The sequence below is a fragment of the Mobula hypostoma genome, chromosome 6 (genome assembly GCF_963921235.1).
Source record: "Mobula hypostoma chromosome 6, sMobHyp1.1, whole genome shotgun sequence".
NCBI classification, from domain to species: Eukaryota; Metazoa; Chordata; class Chondrichthyes; order Myliobatiformes; family Myliobatidae; genus Mobula; species Mobula hypostoma.
This window is the reverse complement of record NC_086102.1, coordinates 110,312,917-110,336,548: the sequence shown is the minus strand read 5'-3', so window position 1 is coordinate 110,336,548 and position 23,632 is coordinate 110,312,917. Positions and strand designations below refer to the sequence as shown.

At 42.9% G+C, this 23,632-nt stretch overlaps 1 protein-coding gene across 1 annotated transcript in view; it reads left to right on the top strand.

Annotated features, from left to right (window-relative positions):
* Window positions 1-23,632, top strand: part of arpc2 (actin related protein 2/3 complex, subunit 2) — a 39,613-nt gene that overhangs the window by 5,262 nt on the left and 10,719 nt on the right. The window contains exons 4-7 of the mRNA XM_063051451.1: window positions 6,002-6,047; window positions 10,532-10,718; window positions 11,882-11,975; window positions 16,336-16,462. Of these exons, the coding sequence (XP_062907521.1) occupies window positions 6,002-6,047; window positions 10,532-10,718; window positions 11,882-11,975; window positions 16,336-16,462 (454 nt within the window). The remainder of the gene's footprint in view (window positions 1-6,001; window positions 6,048-10,531; window positions 10,719-11,881; window positions 11,976-16,335; window positions 16,463-23,632) is intronic.

Sequence of the window (23,632 nt, the reverse complement as noted above, 5' to 3'; positions counted from 1 at the left end):
TAGCCAGAGGTGGTGAATTTGTGGAATTCATTGCCACAGACGGCTGTAGAAGCCAAGTCATTTAAAGTAGAGGTTGATAGGTTCTTGTTAGAACATCAAAGGTTATGGGGAAAAGGCTGAAGAATGGGGTTGAATCAGTCATGATCGAATGGTGGAGAAGACTTGATGGGCTTGAATGGTCTCATTCTGCTCCTTGGTCTTATGGGATGGGCATGTCTGCACCAGGAAAACACATTACCACCAACTTACACAGCTTCTTAGTCTTTAGTTAAAGCAGTAGAGTTTGGGTTATTTGGCTGACTGGATAGGGGAGATTTTTTTTCCTTCCCCAAAAGAAAATTTGTGTCCTTGTTGGATCCGAGCCCGGGATCCATTGCAGCATCAGTCTGTGCGGTAAACGCTGAGTTCCTTGTCCAACTCGTGAAGGTCCAGTGAACTGCTTCACCATGAAAGTCCTATAGTCCCATGGCGCCAAAACGAGCCCTACAATCATAGAACATAGACACAGTACAGGCCCTTTCAGCACACAGTGTTGTGCCAACCCTTTAACCTACTGTAATATCAACCTAACCCTTCCCTCCTACTTAGCTTTCCATTTTCCTTTCATCCGTGTGCCTACCTAAGTCTCATAATTGTCCTAATGTATTTGCCTCTACCAGCAACCCTGGCAGGGCATTCCACATACCCTCTGCTCTCTGTGTAAAACAAAAAGAGCCAACCCCTTACATCCCCCCTATACTTTCCTCCAATCATCATAAAATTACGTGTAACCAGGTGACCGTCGGATCTCATTCAGTATCATTAAAAGTACCAGATTTTGTAGCCTAGGGAAAACTACACGCTCTGGACAACCAAGACTTTTTCGGGTTTTAATTCCTTTATCAGTTTTCGATGTTTAAGTGCCAGTAGAGGGTCGTGAAACAAAACGAACAAATTTATACTTTATTATCGCCAAACAATTAGTACTAGAACATATAATCATCACAGCGATATTTGAATCTGCACTTCACACTCCCTGGATTACAAATATTAAATATTAAAAATAGTTTAAATGAGTAAATATTAAAAATTTAAATTATAAATCATAAATAGAAAAATGGGAAGTAAGGTAGTGCAAAAAAACCAAGAGGCAGGTCTGGATGTTTGGAGGATACGGCCCAAATCCAGGTCAGGATCCGTTCAGCAGTCTTATCACAGTGGGAAAAAAGCTGTTCCTAAATCTAGTCTTCAAGCTCCTGAACCTTCTCCCAGAGGGAAGAGGGACAAAAAGTCTGTTGGCTGGGTGGGTCGTGTCCTTAATTATCCTGGCAGCACTGCTCCGACAGCGTGCGGTGTAAAGTGAGTCCATGGACGGAAGATTGGTTTGTGTGATGTGCTGCGCCGTGTTCACGATCTTCTGCAGCTTCTTTCGGTCTTAGACAGGACAACTTCCATACCAGGTTGTGATGCACCCTCGAAGAATGCTTTCTACGGTGCATCTATAAAACTTAGGGTTTTAGGGGACAGGCCAAATTTCTTTAGTTTTCTCAGGAAGTAAAGGCGCTGGTGGGCCTTCTTGACAGTGAACTCTGCTTGGTTGGACCAAGTCAGGTCATTTGTGATATTGATAATTTACAACCAGTTCTTGCCGTTACAATCTCAGTTTAACTTTCGATCCACACCCTTGTGTGTGAACAGAATTGCATATGCAGTGTAAAAATACCAGAACTAATACGGTAGTGGCAGTCCTGAAGGAACACAATACAAACAACATTAGAATCCCAGCCACCCTGCATCTTAAACATAACAGCGAAAAATGTAAGCGAATACGTCTCACCTAAGACATGCACACGTGCTGAACTTCCAAACAGACTCTAAACATTCACGTTACGCGGTTACGTGCACGGTCAGTCCCGATACAATGAAGTTAGACAAAAGGTACACTTTGGCACAACTTTTACAAGGTATTGCCTGGTAGTTAAATTACAGGAAGACTGACCTACTTGGCTGGTGAGGAACTTTGCCCAAGCCACGCAATCCAGCGTTGAGTCATTTACTCGAGAAAATCTTTCCTCACCATGCCCAGCCTCGGAAGGGAAGAACCCAGTTCCAACACCTTACCATGTCTTCAGCAGAAAGCAAAATGGTCTCCCCACTATCCCGTGCATGCGTAATGACATCACCGTCTCCCTTAAAGGCACAGACAACTATCCTAGCATTACCGGGATGAATGCCTAGGTACACTTTTAACAATACTGAATAAGATCCGACGGTCACCCGGTTACATATGTTCACTTGTGTTCAAATTTGAAAGTAAATTACTTACCATCATGAGATTTATTTTCTTGCGGGCATTCACTGTAAATACCCAAAAAAACAAGCAAAATAATAACAATAAATAAATAAGCAATAACTATCAAGAACATAAAATGAAGAATCCTTGAGAGTGAGTCCATAGCTCGTGGCAACAGTTCAGATTTGGGGGTGAGTGAATTTGAATGAAGTCAGCCCCTCTGGTTCAACAGCCTGATGGTTGAGGGGTAATAACCATTGCTGAACCTGGTGGTGTGGGTCCTGAGACTCCTGTACCTCCTTCCTGACAGCAGCAGTGAGAAGAGAGCATGGCTGGAAGGTGGGGGTCCCTGATGATGGATGCTGCTTCCCTGTGACGGCGCTCCGCATAGATGTGCTCAATGTACATGTTAGCTATTCTGCTCTGGAAAAGCTGAGAAGACAAGTGAGGGTTTAAATTACTTAACCTTGTCCACCTCCATCGCTTCTATCATTGATAGTCTCTTTAGAAACACAGGGGCAGCCAATGTGTTTTGGAGACGGTGCAGAGGAGATTCAGCAGGTTGATTCCAGAAATGAGGGTGTTAACCTATGAGGGGAGATTGAGTTGCCTGGGACTATACTTGCTGGAATTCGGAAGAATGAGAGGAGAACGTTAAAATAAGAATTTTAAGATTAGCTTTATTTGTGACATGTACATCAAAATAGACAGTCAAAGGTGTCAGATCAAATTATGCTTCTGGCACCAACATAGCATGGCCACAACTTACGAACCCTAACCCTACGTCTTTGGAAAGTGGAAAGAAACCGGAGCACCCGGAGGAAACCCACACAGTCTCAGGGAGAACATGCAAACTCCTTACAGACAGCAACAGTGAACTCCCAGATCAGGATGGAGTGATCATCGTGTTGCACTGGTCTCGCTCCGCTTCCAAAGGACACCCCACCCACTCTATCCAGAATGCCTTTCGTCTTGCAAGGGGGCAGCCTTCACTGGGAAGAACAATTCCTGTTGGAGTACAGGTGGCCCGACCCAGTCTGCACAGGGCTTGTCAGTCTGATAGCCACATCTGGTGAATATAGGGTATGCCTTTAGTCAGGTGGAGGGGGCTGGTACTCAATGCTGGGGAGAGTGGGGATGCTGCCAGTCCCCGGTGGAGGGTCGGAAATGGTTAACATGGTTAGCGCAGTGCTCCAAGGCACCAACGACAAGGTTCAATTTCTGCCGTTGTCTGTAAGGAGTATGTATATTCTCCCCATGACTGCATGGGTTCTCTCCGGGTGCTCCAGTTTCCTCCCCCGTCCCAAAGACCTACGGGTTGGGGTTAGTAAGTTGTGGCCATGCTCTGTTAGCGCAGGAAGCAGGGCAGCACTTGTGGGCTGCCCCCAGCACATCTTTGGACTGTTGGCCATTGATGCAGATGATTCATTTTAATGTATGTTTCGATGTACATGTGACAAATAAAGCTAATCTTTTATAACAGTGGGAGAAAAGTTGTCCTTGAGCCTGGTGGTATGTGCTTTCAAGCTTTTATATTTTCTCCCTGATGAAAGGGGGAGAAGCGAGTATGTCTGGGGTGTATTTCAGTGTCTATCTGACAAAGCTAATCTTCTATTATGAGCCTCAGCTACGAGAGAGGAAGGTTTGTGGAGCGTTGTCTGGGCGTGCAGTGTGCAACGAGTCACAGCGTGTGGTTAATGTGGTCGGGATTGCAGTCTCAACAGATCCTTTTATGGTATTTCACTCTGCACATCACAAAGCAGGAAGTGCTGGCTCGGTTTCTAAATCAGCCGTCCCAGTACAGTTCCTCCTTCACCCCCACTGTCTGCCCAGTTCCTGCACTCCTGCACTCAGACCATCAGTGATAGAAGGGGAGGCAGTCCCTTCGGACCCTGCACTGTCATTCAATAACATCATAGCTGACAAAGACCATACCCTTCCCATCCACGTACTTATGCATATTTCTCTTAAAGCAGGGGCTCTCAACGGTATTACTCCATGGCATAAAAGTTAGGAGCTATGTTACAATCAAACCTGCATCCACAACTTCTGCTGGCATGTCATTCCACACTCACACCTTCCACCTCCGAGCGAGGAAGTTCTTAAGTATTTTATCTTTCACTCTTAACCTATGACCTCTGGTCTAAGTCTCACCCAATCTCAGTGAGAAAGGGCTGCTTGCCCTATCTATACCCCTCGTAATTTTGTTTATCTCTATCAAATTTCCACTCATTCTCCTATGCCCCAAGGAAAAAAGTCTCTGGAAAAGAGTACACAATCAATGTTTTTGGCCAAAACCCTTCATCAGAAATCCTGATGAAGGGTCTGGGCAAAACGTTCAGTGTTTTCTCTTCTGGAGATGCTGCCCAGCCTGCTGAGTTCCTCCAGCATTTTGTTTGTGTTTGCTTTGGATTTCAAGCGTCCACAGATTTTCTCATGTTTGTGACATATATGTATATACACATGGTTGCTCTCAATCATAGGTATGTTCTTCCTTTGGAAAGAAGCCAGACTTGTGCACAGTATTCCAGGTGCAAATTCACCAGGGTTTATTGTAGTTAATTATGGCTTTAATCCAATCCTCTAACATACTGTTGTCTTCCTGCATCTGCTCAGTAACTATCAATTGTGGACACCCATGTCCCTCTGAAAACCAACACCATGCACTCTGCTTTTCTGTTTCTTTCTACCAAAGCGGTAGATTCAAAGTTAATTCCTTATCAAAATACGTATACGTTACCCTATACTACCAAATAGTTACTATATAGAGTATACGACCAGCACCCTTTTCCCAGGGTGGAAATGGCTAATACGAGAGGGGATAATTTTAAGGTGATTGTATGTCAGAGGTAAATGTTGTACACAGAGTGCTAGGTGTGTTGAACGCCCTGCCAGGGATGGCGATAGAGGCAGATACGTTAAGAATATTTAAGAAACTTAGGTAGGCACACGGACGAAAGAAAAATGAAGATCTATATGGGAGTTAAAGATTAGACTGTTCTGAGAGTAGGTTAAAAGATCAGCACAACATTATGGGTCGAAGGCCCTGTACTGGTCTGTGTTACTTCCTTAGAGTCCTGTTACCACTTCCTTAATGATATATAACCCTTCATTTTTCTTTCATCCATGTGTCTACCTAAGATACATTCTTAAATAGCCCTCGTATATCTGCCTCTGTAACCACTTCTGGCAGGGTGTTCCACACACCCGCCACACTGTTTTAAAAAAAAATTTACCTCTGACATCTACCCTATAAGTTCCACCAATCACTTTAAAATTATGCGCCCTACTATTAGCAGTTTCCACTCGGGGTTAAGTTTCTGGATATGCACTCAATCAATGCCTCTTGTATGCCTCTCATGCTCTTTCGCTCCAGAGAGAAAGGCCCCGGTTCGCTCAGCCTATCCTCATAAGACGCTCTGTTATCTAGGTAGCATCTGGTAAATCTCCTCTGCACCCTAGGTACACCTTAGATACTGAATAAAGTGTTGTGTACACTATCCCATCAAAAGCTCCCAGGTTAGGAATAACCTGGGTCAATCTAAGCTCCTTCTCATTTCATCCAGGAGTGGAGAATACATGATGCAGGAGATTTGGGTTTTTTTTCACATTGTACAAATCTTATGCTGTATTTTGGAGTTGTATATTTGGGCCTTGATATTAATTTTATAGACTTTTATCACATAAAATTCTCCCGTTGGTCATTAACTTTCTGTTCTATCCCTGCAGTTACTGAAGCGAGTATATGGCTCTTACCTTGTCCCTCCTGAACCAGGTAACCTGCTTCCTTTGACTGGAATCTCCTTGGGCTGGAACACTTCAAAGTTAACAGAGGCAGTGTTGCATCTTCTGAAAAACATTATTATAGAAAAGTCCCTGGGCCCAAGTGGGATGTATCCCAGGTTACTGCGGGAAGCGGGGGAAGAGATTGACAATGATTTTTGCATCCTCACTGACCAAAGGAGTGGTACTGGAGGACTGGAGGGTGGCAAATGTTGTTCCAATGTTCTAGAAAGATGATAGAAATAATCTTGGGAATTATAGACCAGTGAATCTTATTTTAGAGGTTGGCAAACTAATGGGGAGGAGTCTTAGGGATAGGATTAGTGAATATTTGGAGAAACATTGTCTTATTCAGGATAGGCTGCAGGGCTTTGTGAGGGTCAGGTGGTACCTCACAAGCTTGACTGAGTTCTTCAAGAAAGTGGTAAAACAAATTGCTGATGGTAGAGCAGCGTACATGGATTTTAGTAAAGCCTTTGACATCCAGTCAAGATGGCACTGAGTTGCGGGGTCTCTGTTGGGATCATGGCTCAGGCTTGGCTGTTATTTTAAGTTTGTAGGGATGGCTTTTGGGACAAGGGGGAGTTGGGTGCTGGTTAGGGTTTAGGGATGTGGAGGAGTTAGAGGTCTGGTCTCTGCTCTGCACTCAAGTTCAGCGATGTGGACGGCTGACACGAATGTTTGGTTGCCTCAGGTTGGTGGGTCCTAGGATCGGATGTCCGTGCAAGCTGTAGGCACGAGGGCCGGTGAGTTGGTGTGCGCAGAGTTTGGGCTTGGAGTTGAGGGTCTTGTCATCGGCTAGTCCGCGCGTCAATGCCAAAGATTAAAGCCTGTAGGTCGATGGGAAGTCCTGAAATCAAAACATGATGGCTGGGGGCTAGAGGCTTGAACAGGAATTGGTTGACTGTCCTTGTGGGATGGGAGGAAAGGGGCTTCATTTGGTGTCTTGTTGTGTGATATGTTCTGTTCCAGTGAGTATTGTGGGTATCCTGTGTTGGTGTCGGAACGTATGGCGACGTTTCGGGCCTGTCCACAGCACATCCTTAGGGATATTGGTTGTAACACAAATGACACCTTTCACTGTATGTTTCGATGTCATGTGATAAATAAATGAATCAGACAAGGTCCTAAAGGAAGGCTCATTCAGACAGTCAGGAGACTTGGTACCCAGGGAAAGCCGGCTGATGGATTCAGAATTCGCTTGCTCACAGAAGGCAGGTAGAGGTTAGTAGATGGAGCATATTTCTGCCTGGAGGTCGGTGACCGCAGGGATCTGTTCTGTTCTGGGACCCCTGCTCCTTGTGATTTTTATAAGTGAATTGGATGAGGAATTTGCAGACGACATGGAAGCTGGAGTGATGTTGGTGTCGAAGGTCCCATGCAGAGCGGTCTCCGAGCCAAGCTATTATCCATGCAGGTTGGGTGATTTCTGTGGTGCATCGATAAAAATTGGTATTGTTTAACTGGTTTGTTATTGACACATGTATTGAGGCACAGGAGAAAAGCTTTGCTTTGCATGCCAGTCACACAGATCATTGCAGTGAGGTAGTACAAGGTAAAATAGTATTAGAATGCACAGTGCAGTGCAGGGAAACAATAGGGTGCAAAGTCCCCATTGGCATCGACAACCAACACAACTGGCAACTGGAAGTGTTGTATGCTTTCAGGCACCTTGACTTACTGACCCTTATTAATCTATACGTCTTTGGAATGTGGGAGAAAACTCGGGTCACAGGGACAACAAAGTCCTTACAGAGAGTGGCAAGTATTGAAACCCAGTCACTGGCACAGTAAAGTTATGCTAACCGCTGCCTACGCATGGTACTAGTTCGGCAGTCATATTACAGTGGGGGTAGAAGCAGATGGTACGGGCTTTCAGGCCCTTGTGCCTGCTGCCCGATGGAAGAGGAGAGAAGATGGAATGTGTAGGGTGAGTGGGTGGGTAGGGTCCTTGATTCTGTTGGCTGATTTACTGAGGCAGTGAGAAGTGCATACAGAGTCTCTGGAGGGGGAGGCTGGTTTCTGTGATGTGCTGAGCTGGGGTTCAACAAATCAATCAAGCACCCCCCCCCGCCCCACAGAGGAATGATTGACACTGGGGAGGGGAAATGACCTTTAACTGCAGTGGTGACCTTTGAACCAAACCTATTCAACGCAGACTTTAACCTGTAGTTGTGCCGGGGGTGGGGGGGGGGGCGGGCGGTGTGGGCCTGCCCTGCAGTACGGTGACTCAGAGGTGCCAACCGAGTCTGATCAGATCATTCACACATGACTGTGTATACAGCTGTTACTCCTCTGTGTCCTGTTTGCATTTCAGGCGTGGAACTCTGTAATGGGAGTACTGCAAAGCGTCTAATTAAATGGGATTATTTCATATGTTGTCATTCACCTCATCTCTGTCTATATGAGAACACCTGTTTGCTGACAGACCAGTTCCGGGGTGAGGACGATACCTGTTGGAGTACAGGTGCCCCACCCAGAGTATGCAGGGTTGTCGGTGTGATGGCCACACCTGGTGGACATAGAGCCTGCCCCAGTATCAGTGTTCCACCTGTGCCTTTCATCAGGGGGCTTGTACTGGGGAGTTGGGGAGAATGGAGGTGTTATCAGTTGCAGCCTCGTAGGCAGCTCCCGCTTGAGGGACAGTCTTTGTTAATATGAGCGTCATGGTAGTGTAGCAGTTAGCGTAACACTCTTGAGCCAGCAATCAGAGTTCGATTCCTGCCACTGTCTGTAAGAAGTTTGTACATTCTCCCTATGACTGCGTGGGTTTCCTCCGGGTGCTCCGGTTTCCTCCTACATTCCAAAGACGTACAGGCTAGGGTTGGTGAGTTGTGAGCATGCTATGTTGGCACCGGAAGCATGGGGACACTTGCGGGCTGAACCTGGCACATTGCCGTACTGCGTTGGTTGTTGATGCAAGTGACACATTTCACTGTCGTTTGCCATGACGAAGTTGATCTTTAAATATTTGTCCATAATCTGCAGCCTTTCTGATGGTACCGCCAACAGATGATCTTCCTTACTGAGTGAGGCTGCCTGCCCTGTGAGCCATCACAAAAACCAGAAATGGGGTGTTTGTTAGATGGAGCAACAAATCAAATACTGGAGGAACTCAGCGGGTCAGGCAGCATCTGTGGGCGTGTGAAACAATTGTTGACATCTCTGGTCGAAACCCCCACCATCCAGGCCATGCCCTCTTCTCACTACCATCATTGGACAGGAGATACAGGAGCCTTTGGTCCCACACCACCAGGTTACAAAGTGGACAACTTCACTTATCTTAACTCTAAACTGATTCTGCAACCTACAGAATCACTCTCAAGGACTCTACAGCTTTACAGCTTATGTTCTTGGTATCATTTTTTATTTGCACAGTTTGTCTTATTTCGCAGATTGGTTGTTTGTCAGCCTTTGTTTATAGAACATACGACACTATAGCACAGTATAGACTCTTTTGACCATGATATACCAACCTTTTAAGCTACTCTAAGATCAATCTAACTTCCCTCCTACATCGCCCTCCATTTTTCTGTCATCCATGTGCCTATCTAAGAGTTTATTAAAATGTCCCCAATGAACCTGCCTCCACCAGCATGCCTGGCAGGGTGTCCCATGTTTATCTATCAGGTTTTTTTTAATTGTATTTTTCTTCTGTATATGCCTGCAAGAAAATGAATCTCAGCTAGTATAGGGTAACGTGTATGTACTTTGATAATAAATTTACCTTGAACTTTGTGGATTTCAAGGTCATGTAGTCAAACAGCAAGGAAACAAGCCTTTCAGCCCAACTTGTCCATGCTGACCAAGCTGTCTGATGCAGGGTTTCAGCCTGGAACGTCAACAGTTCCTGTCCACTCCCTCACCACCCCTGCACAAATGGTGTTCAACCCACTGAGTCCCTCCAGCGAAGTGTTTCTTACTACAGACACCAGCATCTGCAGTCTCTTGTTAATTAATGTATCTGAGATACAGCACAGTAACAGGTACTTCAGGCCCAGTGAGGCCATACTGCCCATTATATTCTTGTGACCAATTAACCTACTAACCCACATGTCTTTGAATCTGGAACGAAACCGGACACTGAACCCGTGTACACTACCTCACTATTTTCTTGTTTTCTCTCTTGCGCTACTTATAATTTAATATTTTTTTTATTGAAATCTTGTTTTTTTTAAAATCAGGTGTAGTATGTATTGCAATGTAGTGCTGCCACAAAACAGCATATTTCATGACATTCCAGTGATAAGAAAGTGGATAGGAAAAGATTAGAGGGTTATGGGCCAAATGTTAGCAAATGGAACTAGCTCAGATGGATGGGGTTTTTGGTCAGCATGGTTGAGTTGGGCTGAAGGGCCTGTTTGTGGGTGACTATAAAATAGAAAAGCAGATGTGGTGGTCGTAGGTAGAGCGTGGTTCTGGTCTCCAGCTGTGCGTGGTGACTGCTCTGAGCTGTTTCTGTCTTCCGCTCCGCAGGGTACAACGTATCTCTGCTGTTCGACCTGGAGAACATCCCTTCAAACAAGGCAGAGCTGATCCACCAGGCCGGCATGCTGAAGAGGAACTGTTTTGCCTCGGTCTTCGAGAAATACTTTAACTTCCAGGCAGAGGGCAAGGAGGGAGAGAAGCGTGCCCTGATTCATTACCGTGACGACGAGACCCTGTGAGTGAACGTAGAATGTCACAGCACAAAGCAACACACACAAAGTGCTGGAGGAACATAGGTCAGGCAGCATCTATGGAGGGGGAGCAAATAGTTCACATTTCAGGCTGAGAAAGCACTGGAAAGGAAGGAGGCAGAAGCCAGTATAAGAAATTGAGGGGACGGGGAGGAGTGCAAGCTGGCAGATGACAGGTGGGGGAGGGAGATAGGTAAAAAGGCTGAAGAAGGAGTTTGATAGTGGACAGTAGACCACTGGAGAAAGGGGAGGAGGAAGGACAATGGAGGGAGGTGATGGGCAGGTGAGATGAGAAGTCGTAAGACAGCAGTATCTATGGAAGGCTGTAAGCAAGTTAATCAACAGGTTAACACAGGAATAAACTCTCCTGTGCTTGCATTTACTCTACCTATACCCCTCAAATTTTATATACCTCTATCAAATCTCCCCTCATTCTCCAAGGAATAAAGTCATGCATTTCCTGTATCTCGGTTTCTCAATCCCGGCAACATCCTTATAGATTTTTTCTTGGTTTTCATGATTGCCATATTTCCTGATCACATTCAGTGATTCTGGATCAGCCCTTCAAGCGATTCTACCCTCCTACCCTTCTCCCACTGGTTATCACCTTTCCACCTAACCCCCATGACCTCTAGTTTCAGTCTCAGTCAAACTCAGTGGAAAAAGCCTTCTTGCATTTACCCTATGTATACCCCTCATAATTTTGTATACCTCTATCAAATCTTCCTTCGTTCTCCTACACTCTGGGAAATAAAGTTTTAACCTATTCAACTTTTCCCTCTAACTCAAGTGCTCAAGTCCCGGCAAAATCCTTGTAAATTTTCTCAGCACTCTTTCAGTCTTATTATAGCTTTCCTATAGGTAGGTGACCAGAATTGCACACAGTGCTCCAAACCTTTGACTTCTAATTTTCATCTCACCCTACCTCAGCCTGCTTGCATTAACCCTAAGTATACCCCTGGTAGTTTTGTATGTAATTTGTATGTTTGTATTGAATTACTCAGTGTAACCACTGCTTCTGCACCTCGGTGATGTGAAGCAGCTTCCACACCCCCTGACTGGTCCTGCTGTCAGGTGTGCTCTCACCACCACTCAGCCCGTTCTGCCGTTGTACAGTGATTTGACTAGTGCCTTACTCGTCTTCCAGCTACGTGGAAGCCAAAAAGGACCGAGTGACGGTGGTCTTCAGCACGGTTTTCAAGGATGATGACGACGTTGTGATTGGAAAGGTCTTTATGCAGGTAAGCCACGCAACGTTTGCTTCACTTTGGAAGGTCAACTTTGAAGGCAGAGTACAGAGTTAATGGCAGTAGTCTTAGCAATGTGGAGGAACAGAGGGATCTTGGGACCACATGCATAGGTCCCTCAAAATTGTCTGAGTTGTTAAGAAGGAATATGGTGTGATGGCTTTCGTTAGTTTGGGGGGGGATGATTCAAGGGCTACAAGGTAGTTTTGAAGCTCTATAAATATTGGAATATTGTATCCAGTTGCGGTCACTGTAGGAAGGATGTGGAAGCATTAGAGAGGGTGCAAAAGAGATTTACCAGGAAGCTGCCGGGTTAAAGAGCATATTTTATAAGGCTAGGTTGAGCAAGCTAGGGTTTTTCATTGTCCTTTTTCTCCGAAGAGAGAGGTGGCTTGACACAAGTTGACAAGATGATGGAGGCATTGATCGAGTGGTCAACCAGAGACTTTTTCCCAGGCGGAAATGGTTAATACATGTAAATGTAATTCGTTTATGTTAATACATAATGTCATTAGGCTGACACGTTCGCATGGCAACTAGCATAATGCTGTACAGCGCCAATGGTTGGGAGTTCGATTCCCACCGCTGACCCTAAGGAGTTTGGACATTGTCCTGTTGATCATGTGGGTTTCTTCCAGGTGCTCTGGTTTCCTCCCACATTCCAAAGTCATACAGGTTAGGGTTAGTAAGTTGTGGGCACGTTATGTTAATGCTGGTAGCACGGCGACACTTGTGGGCTACCCCAGCACATCCTCGGACTGTGTTGGTCGATGACACATTTCACTGTCCGTTTCAGTGTAAGTATGACAAATAAAGCCAGTCTTTATAGAAACATAGAAAATAGGTGCAGGAGTAGGCCATTCGGCCCTTCGAGCCTGCACCACCATTCAGTATGATCATGGCTGATCATCCAACTCAGAACCCTGCACCAGCCTTCCCTCCATACCCCCTGATCCCTTTAGCCACAAGGGCCATATCTAACTCCTATGGTGTAGCGGTTAGCGTAACACTGTTTGTACATTCTCCCCATGACCACATGGGTTTCCTCCTTTTCCAGGGCGGAAAAGTCTAATACAAAGGGCATACTTTACAGTGATTCGAGGAAAGTATAGGAGGGATGTCGGAGCTAGTTTTTATACACAGAGGGTGGCAGGTGAGTGGAACACACTGCCAGGGGTGGTGGCAGAGGCAGAGGTAGATACATTAGTGACATTTAAGGAACTCTTAGATAAGCACATGTGACAAATAAAGCTAATCTTTAGGGTAGGCACGGTAGTGTAGCAGTTAACATTACATTGTTACAGCACTAGCAACCCAGGTTCAATTTGCCACTGTCTGTAAGGAGTTTGTACGTTCTCCCCGTGACCGCATGGGTTTCCTCCGGTTACTCTGGTTTCCTCCCTCAGTCCAAAGGCGTACAGGTTAATAGGCTAATTGGTCACATGGGTATAATTAGACAGTGCTGGCTGGTTGGACCACAATTGCCTATTACTGTGCTGTATCTCTAAATAAATAAATATAAAATAAAGCAAAGTGAGTAAGGTAAGCGATTGGAGAAAAGTAGAAGGGGGATGTCAGAGATAAGTTTTTCACAGAGAGTAAAACTCACTGCCTGGGGTGGTGGTAGAAGCAGGGACATGAGGGACATCTAAAAAATCTCTTAGATGTGCACGTGAATGATAGAAAAATGGAGGGCTATGTGGGAGGGAAGGGTTAGATTGATCTTAAAGTAGATTGTAAGTTTGACACAATATCATGGGCCAAAGGGCCTGTACTGTGCTGTACTGTTCTCTGTTTTAATATAAGTTATAGTGAAAAGTGTGCAAAGTGAGAGATTAGTGCAAAAGACACAATCAGAGGTATGTCCATAGAGGTGCTGGAGGTTTTCAGGCCAGTTCACATCCCCGTTTCCGCAGCTCTTTGATGTGGGTGGAAACCATGGCACCCAGTCCCACATCACAAAATCCAGCAGTCAGCACCCGAGATCAGAATTGAACTGAGTTCTAAGATGGACTAAGTATGCCTTGTTTCGTGCTTGTTGCACCCTCCCACACAGCCCAGGATAGATGTAGACTTACTGTGTTCACCCATTGATGTGATTAAACCCCCATCTGTTCACCATCAGCTTCCCCTACTAGCTGTAACCAGATATCTCTCAATCAATCAATGTTGTTCTGTTGGGCTGTGAGCCAGGTTGGTTCCGTAACCGTGAACGCAGATTGTCAAATGTTTAATCAGTGGTAGATAATTGGGTGAAAGTCATTTCATTTCCATAGCCTTTGTTCTGTATCTATGTTTTGTTAACCTCTGCACGCAGAGCAGTGTGCCTTCTACCTGAACACAGTACAGTCATCGAAACAGGTCCTTCAGCCCACCTCTCCATGACAAGCTGTTCATCTGCCTAGTCCATCGACCTGCACCCAGGCCATTGCCCTCCATACCCTTCCCATTCATATACTTATCCAAATTTTTCTTAACTGTTGAAATCGAACCCGTATCCACCACTTCCACTGGCAGCTCGTTCCACACCACCCTCTGTGTGAAGTTCACCACGATGTTCCCCTTAAATATTTTACCTTTCACCTTTAACCTGTGACTTCTAGTTCTGGTCTCACCCAACCTCAGTGGAAAAAGCCTATCTGCATCTGTGGAGCTTTAATATTACCGATGGGTGAAAACTTTCCTCATTACTTGCAGCATCTGTTAACCCTTAGTTTCACGTAGCTGCAGCCTGTGATCCCTTTGTCGCACACTTTTATAGTCCAGCTCCATTTACAGTTTGCCTTCCGTCCACTCCCACTTTGCCACAGAATATTCCCATCTGCCAGCCCATAACCTACTCACTGAACCGATCGAATATTGGTTGTGTTTGCCTTTTTTTCATTTTGTATTTTCACCATTTGTCTCTTGCACATCTAGATTAGATTCAACTTTATTGTCATTGTGCCGAGTACAGATACAAAGCCAATGAAATGCATTTAGCATCTGACCAGAAATGCAAAGAATAGTGTTATTTGCAAAACAACTGCGAATAAAATAAGTGCTACAGCACACAAATATAAAAGTACTGAGACAGTACAATATGGATGCAATACTGCTTAGCGCTGTGATGAGAGGTTCAGCAGGGAAGAAGCTCTTCCTGTGGGAGCGGAGGCTCCTGTAGCACTACCGGATGGGAGGAGAGTAAAAAGTCCATGGTTAGGGTGAGATGCATCCCTGATAATGCTTTTCGCCCTATTGTTTGTCCGTCTTTATGTGGGTTTTTCATTGAGTCTATTGTGTTTCTTTGTTCTAGTTGAAGTTCAGTTATCATTCAACCATGCCCATGAATACAGCCAAATGAAACAGCGTTCTTCTGAACCCAAGGTGCAAAACGCAGTAGCAACAGTCACACACAACGCGAGGCACCTATAGCACATAAATATGATAGCAGAAAAGCATAGTCACACAAAAAAATATATACCCAAGTCCCTAAATGTCATGGCCTATAGAATGATGGCGCGTGGGATGTTGTCTGGGAGCCACATTTCCGCAAGAACAAGCATATATATGCTAGCCGCAGATGAAAGCATTTCAGCTTGTGCTCCACTGAGCGGACACTAGAGGGCAGCACCAAAGGGAGGGGCCAGCCCCAACTCAGCAAGGCTTTCGGCATGTCCACTGTACCTCTGCTTGCTCCCACATCTCCTCCGGACTTTAAGTACTTTGTTAATAAATTTACTTTGAATTTTGAAGCATATTTGTTGCTATCGTGAACTCATTATATCAACAAATGAAGTTGTACTCATTTGCTTCAGCCAACTCGTTCATGGAGAATGTAAGTGATTGGGGTTCCATCACTAATCCCTTAGCATCCTACTAGTTGCAAATTTTGAATCCAAATATGACCTCTTTATCCTGCACAGCACATCCAAAATACTGGAGGAACTCAGCATCTATGGGGAGGAAAAAACTAATGACGTTTCGGGCTGAGACCCTACAGCAGGACTGCAAAGGAATGAGGAGGAAGCCAGAATAAGGTGGTGGAGGGAAGGAGTAAAGTTGGCAGGTGATAGGTGAGGGGGCGGGTGGGTGGCTAAGGGGGGGAGGAGTGGGAAGGAGGAATGAGAAGCTGACAAAGGAATTTGATAGGAGAGGACAGTGGACCCAAAGGCTTTTATTGTCACAACATAGGAGCAGAATTATTCCATTTGATTCATTGAGTCTGCTTTGCCATTCTATCAATGAATTCCACATATATATAATTGTAATTTATGATGTTATTTTATGCATTGCTCTCTACTGCTATCCAAAACAAAAAAAAAGATGATGTATACCAGTGATAATAAACCTGATTGTGTTTCCAATTCTGTAGGAGTTCAAGGAGGGTCGGAGGGCAAGCCACACTGCCCCCCAGGTTCTGTTCAGCCACCGGGAACCTCCCCTGGAACTGAAGGATACCAATGCAGCTGTGGGTGACAACATCGGCTATATCACCTTCGGTAAGTGGCTGCTCCCTGCCGCCTCTCCAAGCATCTTCCTGCATCGGGGGTGTGGTGGGAGGCCTGAGCAAGGGGGAATTAATGATGTGAGATTCACAGGGAGAACAATTAAATGAGCAGGAACAAAAATCAGAAAAAAAGGATATTTTATTAGATTACTTCCCTCAGCGATCTGCATGCTTCTTAAATTTACTACCTTTAAATCGTGTCTCTGACAAGTGTATTGTGGAGTTGTAGTGCCATACAGCACAGAAACAGGCCCTTTGGCCCAACTAGTCCATGCTGTCGATTAAAGGTCCCGTATGGCCCTCTAAGCTCTGCCTATCCATGTACCTATCCAAATGTACTTTAAACGTTGCTATTGTACCTGCCTCAGCCACTTCCTTTGGCAGCTCGTTCCACACTCTCACCACACTCAGTGTGGAGGAAGTTGTCCTTCAGGTTCCTATTAAGCCGCTCCCCTCTCCCTTTAAACCTGTGCCCTCTCGTTCTTGATTCCAAAACCCTAGGTAAAACACAGTGCATTCGGTTTATGCCCCTCGTAATTTAATACATCTCTATAAGATCATCCTTCGTTGCCCTACACTCCAAAGAAAGACCTTGCCTGTCCAAACTCTCCCTATGACTCGGGCTGTCTAGTCCCTGCATCATTCTCATCAATCTTCTCGTTCTTTCCAGCCTAATGACCTCGTTTCTGTAAGAGGGCGAGCAAAACTGCACACAATAGGCCAGTTGTGGTCTCATACAGCTGCAATATTACTACATTCCCACCATACACACACACACACACACACACACACACACACACAATCAATGCTGGAGTAACTCAGCAGGTCAGGCAGCGTTTTCTGAGAGGAATAAACAGTCGACATTTTGGGATAAGGCCCTTCACTGGGACTGGAAAGGAAGGGGAAAGGAGTCATAATGAGAAGGTTGGGAGTGCGATCTGACAGGTGATAGGTGAAACCAAGTGAGGGAGGAGGAGGGCTGAAGTTAGAAACTGGGAGGTGATAGGTGGAAGAGGTAAACGGCTGAAGAAGGAGGAAGGAATCTGATAGAGCACTGTGGACTCTGTGAGAAGGAAAGGGAAGAGGAGAATCAGAGGAGAGTTTTTAGGCAGGTGAGGAGAAGTCAGTCAGCGTCTGGGGAGAGGGAAATGGTTAATGTTCCAAGTCGAAGCCCTTTCAGATGAATGTTTTAGTTGGACTCGGGCTGTGTACTGATGGAAAATAAATCAGCCATGATGGAATGGGGGAGCAGAGTCGATGGGCTGAATGGCATAATTCTGTTCCTATGTCTCGTGGTCTTATTGTCCAAGGTGAGAAGGGGAAAGTTTATAGAAGATTTATGAAGCAAGTTTTTAGGCAGAGGCTGTTAAATACCTGGAACAAGCTGTCAGAATCGTTTAGCATCACTGGCATTTGTTGTGAAACTTCTTGTTATGCAGCAGCAGTACATGATAAAACCTGTAAATTACTGTAAGGTGTATGTGTGTGTATATATAGTTAAATGAATAGTGCAAAAAGAGAGGGGGAAAAACAAGTAGAGGTAGTGCTCATGGGTTCAATATCCATTCAGAAATCTGATGGCAAAGGGGAAGAAGCTGTTCCTGAATGGTTGAGTGTGTGCCTTCAGGCTCCTGTACCTCCTCCCTGATGGTAGCAATGAGAAGAGGGCATGTCCCTGGTGGTGGGAGCCCTTAATGATGGATGCCACCTTTTTGAGGCATCACTCCTTGAAGATATTCTGGCTGCTGGGAGGCCACTGCCCATGATGGAGCTGACTGAGTTCACAACTTTCTGCATCTTATTTTGATCTGGTGCTGTGCCCCCCACCAAACCAGATGGTGATGCAGCCAATTGGAATGCTCTCTGCGGTACACCTGTAGAAATTTACGAGTGTCTTTGTTGACATACCAATTCTCCTGAAACTGCTAATGAAATATCGCCACTGTCATGCCTTCTTTGTAGCTACATCGATATGTTGGGCCTAGGGGACTTCCGGTAGAGCTCATGGAGTGAAGTCGTGTTCTTGACTCGCTCCATTACCTCTGAGTTTTTCTTCTTATGATCAACTATATCTTAATTAACCATTAAGGTATCGACTTATACAATATTTTGAAATAAATTGGGCTCTTTGATAATCGGATGCGTTTAAGGTCTGCTATGTCTTAAGAATGGAAAAAACGGGAAGGACGACAAACCTCCAGTTAGACCGAAAGGTACCGATTTTCCTCCGACTGAACCACCGGTGACTTTGAAAGCTATATCGGAGCTAATGCAAAGGGAAATTTCAACCTCTGTTACGGAGCTGATTCGTGCGGAAATTTCAATTAATTTCCAGAAAATTGCCGACTCAATCGATAAGATTCAAACATCTACTACGGAACATCAGTCGGCTATATCTGATCTTCAAAAATCTACGCAACAAAGTGAGCTCAAGATGGAGAAAATCGAAGAAACAATTAATGTAATGAAGAAGAAACTTGACTTTCTGACCTTAAAAACTCTGACTTAGAATCCAGAATGCGACGGCAGAATCTTCGAATGATTGGGGTGCGTGAAGCTGTTGAATCTGATAACCCTATGAAGTATTTTTCTCAACTTTTAAAAGATGCATTTCCTGCTGTATTTCCTGACCAACCACCGTTATTGGATCGTGTTCACAGAGTTCCATCATATTCCTCTAAGTCAGATAAACCTCGACATGTTATATTACGTTTTCATTACTTTCAAGACAAGGAGAAACTGTTTCGTTTCGTTCGATCTAAAGGTTACATTGATTTTTTGGATCTTAAGTTCCGATTCGTGGAGGATTTCAGTAAACCAATTCGGGATCAACGGGTTCGTTACAGATCTGTGATGTCGGAACTCTACAAGATGAATTTAAAACCAGCGCTGCTTTACCCAGCACGTCTAAGGATTCGTATGTCAGATGGAGCCCTCCGTTTTTTTGAATCTCCATCGGATGCCCAGAGTTATCTGGATCAATTTTCACCTTCAACATCTTAATCGTAATTTTTAACTATCTCTGTTTGATTGGAGGTTGTGAATTTGTCAGTTTTAATTTTTTTTGCCTTATATGGGCAGAAAAGTTTATTTTTGATTAATTAATATGGTTGCTAAACTTCCTTTTTATCTGCGTCATTCCTTTCTTTTTCCCAGGGGATTCTGGGTGGTTATTCCCTCACCGTCATTCTACGTACTTCCTTTGAGGCCTTAAATTTTGTAGTTTTTAAATCTACTTCTTTTTGTAGGTTTTCATAACTAGTTTATGTTAATAATCTCATTTCTTTTTTTGTTTACTCATAGGGTCTGGGGTTTGTTGCGGTTTTTTTTATAGTTTCTGGCTTTTTCTCTGTTATATTAAGTGTTTGTTTTAATTGATATACCTTTTTTTATTTTTTTACTGTTTTATAATTAGCTGATCTTTTTTATATTTACACTTTTTTTAGGGAGCGTATACCGGAAGTCATGGGGGTAGTTTTAGTGCTTGCTTCTTTCTGGCTGGTCTGTGTTAGATTTAGCCTTGGGCTCGTGGGGTGGGGGGTGGTGGGAGGGGCATCACATTTTAGTTTCTTTCTTCTTGGGCTATGTACGTTATTGAAGTATTGGTTGCGTTCTCCTTCCCGGTATCTCTTATTTGTTCTGTTCCCTTTCCGGGTTCATGGGTCGAGCCTATCGTCAATCCTCCTTGTTGCGGGTTGACTTTAGGGTTTATGGAGTCTATTATTAATTTTGTCTCCTGGAATACTAATGGTCTTAATCATCCTATTAAAAGAAAAAAAGTTTTTAAAGTGTTCCGGAGACTTAAAGCACAAATTTTATTTTTACAAGAGACCCATGTGCGGAGGGGGGACAGACTACGTTTTTTTAAATTCTGGAAGGGACAACAGTTTCATTCGAACTCCAACGCTAAGATTCGAGGCGTCTCTATTTTTATAGACTCCTCAGTTACTTTTATACAACATGATATTATTTCTGATCCGAATGGTAGATTTCTACTGGTTAGTGGTTTACTATTTAATAAAAAGGTAGTTTTGGTTAATGTTTATGCTCCTAATATGGACTGTCCGGAATTTTATAAATCATTATTTAATCAGTTCCCGAATTTGAATGAATTTTCATTGATCTGGGGCGGAGATCTTAATACCTGTTTATCTCCAGCTTTGGACCGTTCAGCTCCTCTACGGACCTTACCTAATAAATCTGCAACTTTGATTAATTCATTCCTCTCTGATTCTGGGTCGACGGACATTTGGCGTTTTTTGCATCCTCAGGAAAAAGATTTTTCTTTTTTTTCACATGTTCACCATTCCTATTCAAGAATTGATTATTTCTTTATTGACTCTTGTCTTATTTCTTCAGTGATTAAATGTGATTATGACTCTATAACCATTTCGGATCATGCTCCACTTAAGCTTTCTATTAAAATTCAGGCCAATACACAAAATAATAGACAATGGTGTTTTAATTCGCTGTTGCTTCAGGACTCGGACTTTGTTAACTTTATGAATGAACAGATTGATCTTTTTTTTACAATCAACTATACAGAGGATATTTCTGTGAACATTCTTTGGGATACTTTTAAAGCTTATATTCGTGGTCAGATTATCTCGTATTCTGCTGCTTTGAGGAAGAAGCTGAAGCAGGAGGAGTTGGTAATTGTGGACAAGATTAAGGAAATTGATAAGAAAAATGTTACGGCTCCCTCTGAGGAGTTATATAAACAAAGAACTGAAATTCAAATGGAACACAGTTTATTACTTTCGTCCTCGATTGTAAACCAATTAAAGAAAACAAGAAGTGAATTTTATGTACACAGTGATAAAATTGGCAAACTGTTGGCTAATCAATTGAAGTCTAATTATGCTAAATCTCAAATTTATCAGATTTATGACCAAAATGACCGACTGATACTTGATCATGCGGGGATTAATCAAACCTTCTGTGATTTTTATTCTTCCTTATATCAATCAGAGTCTCCTCGAGACTCTAAATATATGAATGATTTTTTAGATAACCTAGATTTCCCTGAGATTTCACAGGATATGTCTTCTATGCTAGATACTCCCATTACCACTGATGAGATTAAGAATGTTATTTCCTCTATGAATTTGGGGAAAGCTCCTGGCCCTGATGGGTTTACCGTAGAATTTTATAAATGTTTTGCACCTTCATTAATCCCTTGGTTCTGTAGGGTTTTTGAGGCTTCATTAAAACTTGGTAAACTTCCCGAATCTTTCAGTAGAGCATCAATTTCTCTAATATTAAAGAAGGATAAAGATCCTGCTCAATGTGCATCTTATAGACCAATATCTTTATTAAATGTTGATTCTAAAGTGTTTTCTAAGTTATTAGCAAACAGATTAGAAAAAGTACTTCCTTTTATTATTTCGGAAGACCAAACGGGTTTTATTAAAGGTCGTTACTCTTTTTATAACATTCGCACACTGTTAAATATTGTTTATACCCCCTCACAAAATGTTCCTGAATGTGTTATCTCTTTAGATGCTGAGAAAGTTTTTGATAGAGTAGAATGGCCTTACTTATTTAAGGTGCTTGAAATGTTTAATTTTAGCTCAAAATTTATATCCTGGATCAAACTGTTATATCATTCTCCTGTGGCCTCGGTCCGTACTAACTCTCTAAGCTCACCTTTTTTCCCTCTTTTTCGAGGTACTCGACAAGGTTGTCCTCTTAGTCCTTTATTATTTGATATTGCATTAGAACCTCTTGCAATTGCCATTCGAGGATCTCCAAGTATTACTGGGATAACTCGGGGCTTAAAGTCCCATAAAATATCACTCTATGCTGATGACTTACTTTTATATATTTCTAATCTTCAAAAATCCATCCCTGCTGTTTTAGAGTTATTAGCACAATTTAGTCTCTTTTCAGGTTATAAATTAAATCTTAGTAAGAGTCAACTTTTCCCGATTAATAAACAACTTCCCTTATATCATAACTTTCCATTTAAATTGATTAATAATTATTTTTCATATCTTAGGATTAAAATTACTTGTAAATACAAAGATTTATTTAAGATTAACTTTTTACCCTTAATTGACCATATTATTCAACTTTCATCTAAATGGTTTCCTTCGTATTTAACTTTGATTGGTCGTATTAATGCAGTTAAGATGTTTTTTTTGCCAAAATTTCTATATATATTTCAGGCATTACCAATCTTTGTCCCAAAATCTTTTTTTGATAAAGTTGACTCAAAAATTTCTTCATTTATTTGGCAAAATAAAAACCCGAGGCTGGGTAAAATACATTTACAGAAAGCTAAGAGAGATGGAGGTTTAGCATTACCTAACTTTAGATTCTATTATTGGGCAATTAATATTCGACATACGAAATTTTGGTTACTTGACCAGGATATACTATCTATTCCTAAATGGGTAGCATTGGAATTACAATCTGTTCAGGGTTATACACTTGGCTCTATTTTAGGTTCCTCTCTTCCTTTTGATTTGAAATGCCTCAAACAGGTATCTAACCCAATAGTTAAATATACCTTACGTATTTGGTTTCAATTCAGAAAATTTTTTGATCTTAACCAATTTGGGCGAGCGATTCCTATTTTAGGTAATATATTTTTTCCTCCCTCTTTTACGGATCGTGCTTTTCAAATTTGGAAGACTAAGGGTATTTCACGGTTTTTGGATTTATTTTTAGATGGTTCCCTTATATCTTTTGAACAATTACCTAATAAATATAATTTATCAAGAATACATTTTTTTAGATATCTACAAGTTAGAAATTTCCTAAGTACTATACTTGCTTCTTTTCCTATGCTTCCTCCCACATACATTTTAGATACTATAATTAACCTTAATCCATGTCAGAAAGGTGCATCGGCTATGATTTATAATATTATTATGAAACTTAGGAAAACTCCATTTGATAAGATTAGGGTAGATTGGGAACAGGAATTGGGGTCTATCATTTCCGTGGATGACTGGGGGCAGATTTTACAATTAGTCAATACTTCCTCTATATGTGCTAAACATTCCCTAATTCAATTTAAAGTTGTTCATAGAGCACATATGTCCAAAGATAAATTAGCTCGCTTTTATTCTCATATTAATCCTTTTTATGATAGATGTCCGGGGCAGATAGTCTCTTTAACTCATATGTTTTGGTCTTGTCCTACTCTGGAAAC